At 39.0% G+C, this 7834-nt stretch overlaps 1 protein-coding gene across 1 annotated transcript; it reads left to right on the forward strand.

Moving 5' to 3' along the window:
- The first annotated feature begins 6551 nt into the window (after nt 1-6551).
- LOC103556943 (olfactory receptor-like protein OLF3) lies at nt 6552-7487 on the forward strand. Its single transcript, XM_070618138.1, has one exon. It carries the CDS (start codon nt 6552-6554, stop codon nt 7485-7487), a length of 936 nt encoding a protein of 311 aa, XP_070474239.1.
- Nucleotides 7488-7834: the final 347 nt, after the last annotated feature.

The raw sequence follows: 7834 nt of genomic DNA on the forward strand, positions 1-7834 counted from the left end.
GTCTTTACTTCTCTTTCATTTTTTCTTGTTTTTCATTTATTTTCTCTGGGCATAGAATTCTAGGTTGGCCTTTTTTGCTTTTAGTTCTTCTGTTGATCTTGTCTTTGTTCCTCTGTATGTAATGTGTCTTTTTTTCCCTTACAACTGGTTTTATAGTTTTCTATTTATTGTTACTTTTCAACATTTTAATACAGTACTTTGATATGCTTTTCTTTGTTTTTTTAATGCTTGGGGTCTGTTAAACTGCTTAGAAAGGTAGTTTCATTCTTTCCATCGTATTTGGACATTTGAGATTAATATTTCTTAAATATTGGTTATGTCTGCCTCTACACTCAATCTCTCCTTTTCCTTCTGGGACTCCGACTTCAGGTTTGATGTTTCTCACAGATTACTGAAGAAATACTCAGTTCTTTCACTCTTTCATTTTGGATAGTTTCTATGGTTATGTCTGCAAGTTCTCAAGTCTCTTCTTCTGCAGTGTGTAGTCTGCTACTGATTCCATCCAGTGTATTTTTCATTTAGATATTCTATTTTTCATCATCTTATAGTTTGAATTGGGTGTTTTAATATCTTTGGTTTCTTTCCTCATCATGCTTACATTTTCCTATATCTTCTTGAATATGTGAAGTATATTTATAACGGCTATTTTAACGTGCTTGTATCCTAATTATCTCATCTGTGTCATTTCTGTATGTATTTCTATTGATGGACTTTTCTCCTTATTATGGCTTGTTTTGGTTCCCTCTCTTTGTGCTGTGGCCTAGACATTCTCCTGCCTCTTTGCATGCCTGGAAATATTTTTAATTGGATTATAGACATTGCGAGTTTTATGTTTTGGAGTGTTGAGTAATTTTTCTTTCCTTTAAATATTTCTGCACTTTGTTCTGGGAAGTAGTTAACTTGCTTGGAATTTGTTTGATCTTTTGAGGCTTTCTTTCAAGGGTTGTTAGGTTGGATTCAGAGCCAGCCGAACTGTAGGGTCAATTTGCCCCTCTAGCAAGGTTATACTTTCTGAAGACTCTACTCGATGACTTGTGTATTGGAGGTTTTTCCATTCTGGCCGGTGAGAACATGAGCTGTTCTGAGCCCTGTGTTACCTCCAGAGATCACTCTGTTTAGTCCTTTCTGGCGGTTCTTTCCTTGACCTTGGTGGGTTCCTCACATACACTCAAAGATTAGTAATCAGCAGAAGATTGAAGGATAGCCATGTTCAGATAATAAAAGCTCCCTCTCTTTGCAGCTCCCTCCTCTTTGGTGCTCTGTCCCATACTATGCCTTTTCAACTCAGGATGGGCATGGGCTCTGTTTGGGTTCCCTCTCCTCATCCTGTGGACTGGAAGCTCTCCCTAGGCAGTGAGCAGGGGCACTTGTGGGTCACTTCATTTGCTTCCCTTCTCTCAGGAATCACTGTCTTGCACTGACTGTTGTCAAATGTATTAAAACCATTGCTTAATATGTTTTGTTCAGTTTTCTACTTGTTTAAAGTAGGAGAATAAATACCATCCCTGTTATTCCATTATAGTCAGAAACTGAATTCACAATTACTTTTGATACTGATTTATTTAACCCAAATACCATGCCTAATTATTTTATTAATTGTACCAATTTATCCATAGATTATTTTGGATTCTTTATATAGAAAATTGTGTAACCTGCAAATAAAATAACTGTACTGTTACTTTCTTTCCAATCATCATATTATTATATTTTTTTCCCTGTTTTCTTCCACTTGCTACAATCACTAGTATAATGTTAAATAAAGATGAATACAACAACATTATTATTTTGTTTCTGAACTTATGGGGAATACATTCAAGATAATTGCAGTAAATATGATGTTTACTCTGTATGCATTTTATCAGATTAGAAAATTGCTATTTTTTAATCAGGAGTGTAAGTAAAATTTAAAGTAATGTTCTGTGTCTATAAATATGACCATATGATTTTTTCTCCTTTTAATTATTAAAGTGGTTAATAACATTAATTGTTTTCTGATATTAAACCAAACTTTTCTTGGTTTGGTTTCAAACATGAAAGCTCCCAGACGATAGCACTGAAGAACAACTTCATGATTCGGGATAGGCAAAGATTTCTCACTCAAGACTTACAAAAGCAGTAACTATATGAAAAAACAGTTGATAAACAGAAACACATTAAAATTAAAATTGAATAGAACTACATAAAAATTAAGGACATCTCTTTAAGAGAGTGAAAAAGTAAGCCAAAATTTGGGAGAAAATTTTTGTGGCACATATAAACGATAAATGACTCATATTCAAAATATGTAAAGAACTAAAATCAACAAGAAAAAGAGGGGTAACTGGATAGAAAAATGGGCAAGAAATTGAACACTCACCTCAGAAAATCAAATATCCAAATGGCCCATAAATATTTTAAAATATGTATAACTTCATTAGTCATCAAAGAAATGTAAAATATAATCACAAGGAGATACCACTATATACCCAACAGAATTGCTAAAATGAGAAAGACTGACAATAGAGAAAGGTTAGAGCAAAGAAATGCTCACATATAGTTGGTGGGAATAGGATCGGTACAGCTGTTTTGACACAACTGATGATATTAGCTAAAGCTGGACACGCACATAATCTAAGCACGTGAACATAAATATGACAAAATATGGGTGTGTGTGTGAGAATGCTCATAATACTGTTTTTAATAGCCACAAACTAGAAACAACCTAGATGTCTATTAATAGAAGGGATGTATAATTTGAGATGCTTTAAGTAGGTAGTAAATTTTTGTAGTATTTGCAGACTATGAGGGCAGACATCTAGATACATACATAGTTAAATATTTTGACAATGCCCAGTTAAAAGGAGCCTTCCAGTACTGAGACAAAATGGGGAAAAGTCACACAAAATATTTGCATCAGCTGCGAAGAGAAAATTTGATCATAGCTCATGTATAACTTCAGAGTCATGTCACAGGAGATATCGCTCAAAGGTCCCACAGGTGATCTGTGAATAAGTGGGCACTTTGGGTCAAACAGCCTCAATCCCGAGTACACGGACAGAAAGTCATGGCTAGTTATAACTTCCTCACAGAGAAACTTCGACAAAGATTTCGGAGAATGTCTCCAGGGCTTTGGATTCTCTTGTGTTTCTGGGTCAGGAAAAACTAAATTCTCATTTGCAAATTCTCTTAAATTGGCATGAGAGTTCAAGGTGAGGGAATCACCATGCAGAGAAGGAGAAGTAATGGAAGACAAAGAAGCACAGCATAATTGGCCTGCAGAGATTTTATCTCTGAGGGAAAAGAAAGTTATTTTTTCCAAATCCCACATCTTGCCCGGCCCTGCTCTTCTGGGGTAATGCTGGCCTCCTGTCCTGGAGTAGGGCAGTCATACTCAGAGGCTTTCCAGAAGGTTCTTAAGACTATGAGTCAGGAAACCAGGGTTTCCTTAACCCATAGCTTCTTCCTAAGCTCATGTGACAATTGGATTGAATTTGGTCACTGGAGAGATAAGAGTTCCATTTTGGCAACTGGTTTTAAGAAAACACATTTTAGGTAAACAGACTGAGAAGAAAGTTCTTTCAGATACCTCTGAGAAGTGAAGCACCTACCACAGGGCTTTGACTGCATTCATGGGAATCACCGGGTGTAGCGACTACACCCAGGGTACTAGTCGTGTTCCCTGTACCACACAGCACCTCTCAGCACCTACCCACTGCTGGAATCTGGACCAAAGGACAGATTTGTGTTGACTGGCTCATTCTTAAATGATGAAGGTCAGACAGTAACTTCATCTGGATAACTGACTAAACTTTCTGTTGCTCCAAGAAGTGTGGGCGATGCGTAAGGAAGTGGGGATGGGGTGGGGAGAGCAACTTAGCCATTAACATCTTTGGGACATCTCAGGCTTTCCAAGTGACTTCCTTTTTGAGAAGAACACTTGTGACATATAACTTTAGGAAACTGGAATCACAAATACAGAAAGGAGAGGTGGTGCAGGCAATGCTGTTAAATTACTGTTGTCAGTTAGAACACCTCCATCTTACCTTTGAAAACATATTTTAAACTTTTATTTATATATCAAAATTTCAAAAATGTTTTAAACATTTTATTTACTTTACTTTTTAACCTTTTTTTGTGTTAAAATCATTCCTTTTACTCTTGGCATTATGTCCTTACTCTATATCCTCCCTTCTTCCCTCTCTCTAATGAATTAGGACAGAATTGAATGTACGCTCCCTTTAGACAGATGGAGAAACTAGGTAATGAGGATTGAACTGGGAAATGCAAGGTTATTGGCAAAGTAGTTCATTTGCTCCCAGAGAGAGGCTTTTGAAAAAACCTGAAGATAATATTGAAATGTGATATGCTCACCATGGGTGTTGCTATTTGTAATCAATATCTTCCTGGGCTTTAAAGGGGAATTATCGACCCAAAATGAGGGATCACTACATTTTTTTGTCAAGCCCTTAACTAGTTAGTATTAATTTTTAAGACATGAAAGACTCAAAACTCCAAGAGATCATTATCAGATTTTTAGCAAGTTTCCTTATTTGGTACCTGAGAATACATTGAATAATAATTAGCTACCTCCTGCATGTTTTTTTATTTTTTCTTTTAGCCCTCTGCTGGCGAAGTTCCTGTACGTGGATTGTTTCATAAATTATAGCAGAATCATAGACCACTCCATTAACCTTCTTAGGACTGGCTCATAAAATATTATTTGTTTGTGGTCAAGTTCCATTGATGGTCCCACGTCCTGATTTTTCCCCTTTGAGGTCACTCATCTCTCTCTTTCGTACCAGAGGACTTTGACAGTGACACTTTCATATTCCAACTTCTCCTTTTTCATTAGGGATAAAAAGGCAGGTTTCCTGTTTCTTTGATAGAAATATTACAAAGTGACTTGCTCACCTTTTGAAGCTCTAGAGTAAACTCTAAAGAATTAAGGAACATTTGTACTTTTCTTGCCTCCTCTGGTTGTAACTTACATAAATAATCTCTTGGAGTGGAAATGGTTTGTCAGGCTCAGTTGATACATAGACTAAGGAAGGATTAGCATATGCCAATGCCCATAGAGCTTTATCTCCTGCCTAATCCAGGTCTCTGGCATCCTCTTTATCTGCAGCTAGCTGCCCTCACTCTGATGAATCCCCTCCACACACATCATGATTCTCATCGCATATTCAGTGACACTATCTGATCACAGACAGCAAGCAGAGGATAGCTCATTGAGACACCTGTGCATGAGGTTAGCTTTCTTTACCCAAAGGGCCTCTAATTAAGAGGGCCAGAATATGTAGGAAATTGAGAGTGGGCTTTGTTCAGTCCATGAGGTTTCGGAAATCACTTGTGATATGAATAAGGAACAAACAAGATTACTAAGAGTTCCAAAGAGAATTTCTGAATACTAGAGCCCTTGAGCTTTCTGAAATACTAATGTTTCAGCAGGATGAGAAAGTCTGGAGATGGTACTGAGCAGACCGTGGTGTTACTTCTGGTCATGTGAGTCATGGTAGAGGGAGCCTAGGACAAGGATGAGAGAAGACTTAGTTTCCTAAGGTGGGAAATAGTCAAATATTTCAGATGGGGATAAATAAAGGGGGGTTAATGGAAAGAGATAATCAACAGTCATTTCACTGAGTTCATTTCAAGTAGTTATTTTCCATCACACCATAGTCTCCATAGCTTACACCATGCAGGATACAGACAAGTAGACTCAGGGGGAATGTGCAGCCGGTTTTCCCTTATCTCTTAGTTAACACACTAATATTTGCGGCAAGTATTTGCCTCATCACTTACTAGGGAAAGGAGTTACTGCATCTTTGACTTTGATTTATTTCTTGATAGCCATATCCTGTTGTTGACCCATGCTCTGCTGCTCTTCCAAAGAAGGAAGAAAATAACACTGCAGGTGCCTTCCTCTTATCCTCTCTCTCCGACAAGAGACAAGCAGGTGAAGACTTCTCAAAACTGAGCCTGATCATGCGGGTCTTTGTTCTTTTTTTCACTGACTCTAAAATGTAATCTCGACAATTTTTTGCTACTTAAAAATCTGTGTTAGATTTGCTACCTTCTAACTTGTAACCCCCAATTTCTGATTTTAAAAGGGTAAAACTTGACTATCTTATTATCATGGTCTGAGAATCCAGAAGTAGAAACGTAAATTTTAAAAAACTGTTCATGCCCATTAGGTTTCATTCAACAGGGATTTTGAGCTAGTAAGGAGGGAAAAACTGGGATCCAACAAAGGGCTAGATAAACCCCATGGTTAGGAATTGGCTCTACAGAAGAGAATCGCCTGTTACAGTTAATCATTTTCACTCAAATATCTAAGAATTTTAATAAAACTTTTCCTACTTAAGGAAGGAGAAAAGAAGCGTTTTCTTTTTTCCTTGAATCTGAGCCCCATCAGTGGGTTCTATTGTGGCCCAAACCCTGAAGGAGACATAGAATCTGGGAAAACACACCACTTTTAGATGGCTGTTTGGTCTAAATGACCTTGTAAGACACTCTGCCACCATTGGTATCTGGTACTTATTGATTTGTAACTAGGGTTTGGTCTTCAGAGGCTCATGGGCAGGGAAAACCAGACATTGATGAGTGAGTTCATTCTGCTGGGCTTGTCCAGCTTCTGGGAGACTCAGGTTTCCCTCTTCGTTCTTTTCCTGGCCATGTATCTGGTGACCATGCTGGGGAACTTCCTCATCATCCTCCTTATCAGAATGGACAGCAGGCTAAATACACCCATGTACTTTTTCCTTAGTGTCCTGTCATTTGTGGACATCTGTTATTCCAACAGCATTGTCCCACAAATGCTTGTTCACTTCCTGTCAACCTCGAAGTCCATCCCGTTCCACAACTGTTTGCTCCAGCTGTCCATCTCGCTGGCAATGGGAAGCACGGAGTTCTTCCTGCTGGGAGCCATGGCCTATGACCGCTATGTGGCAGTGTGCCACCCGCTTCACTATGCAGCCATCATGCATGGAGGACTGTGCCTCGGGCTGGCTGCCGGCTGCTTGGTGGCTGGTTTCATGAATTCTCTAATGGAAACAATCATCACCTTCCGGCTTCCCCTGTGTAACAATGTTCTCAATCACTTTGCCTGTGAGACCCTAGCAGTGCTGCAGCTAGCCTGTGTGGACATCTCGTTCAACAAGGTCATGGTGGCCATCTCAGGATTTCTGGTGATCATGCTTCCCTGTTCTCTGGTCCTCTTCTCCTACGGTCATATAGTTGCTGCCATTCTGTGTATTCGCTCTGCCCAGGGACGCCGCAAAGCATTTGAGACCTGTGCTTCCCACCTCGCTGTGGTTTCCATGTGCTTTGGAACAACCATCTTCACATATATGAGACCTGAGGCTGGCTCCTCAGCAGAACAGGAGAAGATGGTCTCCCTGTTCTACGCTGTGGTGACCCCAATGCTGAATCCCTTAATCTACAGCTTGAGGAACAAGGAGGTGATGAGTGCTTTAAGAAGAGTGTGGGAAAAAATTAGTGAAAAAAGGTAAAGATTCAAAGAATTTCTCCTTTCTTCCAACAGCCCAAAGAGCGGCATTCCAAACAAAGAGAAAATGATTGATGTGCCCTTTCTCCTTAGATTTGCTGATAAGGTAGACCATTCTGACCAAGTTCTTATAGACTGACTTTCCACATTAGTCCACATGTTGACTAGTCATCACTGCCCTATTATACATACAGTTAAAAAAAAAAGTCTTCAATCAAACACATTCCCTTGTTCCCTTTCATATTCCTCCTGCATATTCCCTCAGGAAATGCAATGTGGACAGTGAAGTGCTTCAGCGTGAGTGAGAACAGCCACTCTTCTCTCTTGACCTCATCCCTCACCAGCAATGTG

The sequence above is a fragment of the Equus przewalskii genome, chromosome 4, assembly GCF_037783145.1.
Source record: "Equus przewalskii isolate Varuska chromosome 4, EquPr2, whole genome shotgun sequence".
NCBI classification, from domain to species: Eukaryota; Metazoa; Chordata; class Mammalia; order Perissodactyla; family Equidae; genus Equus; species Equus przewalskii.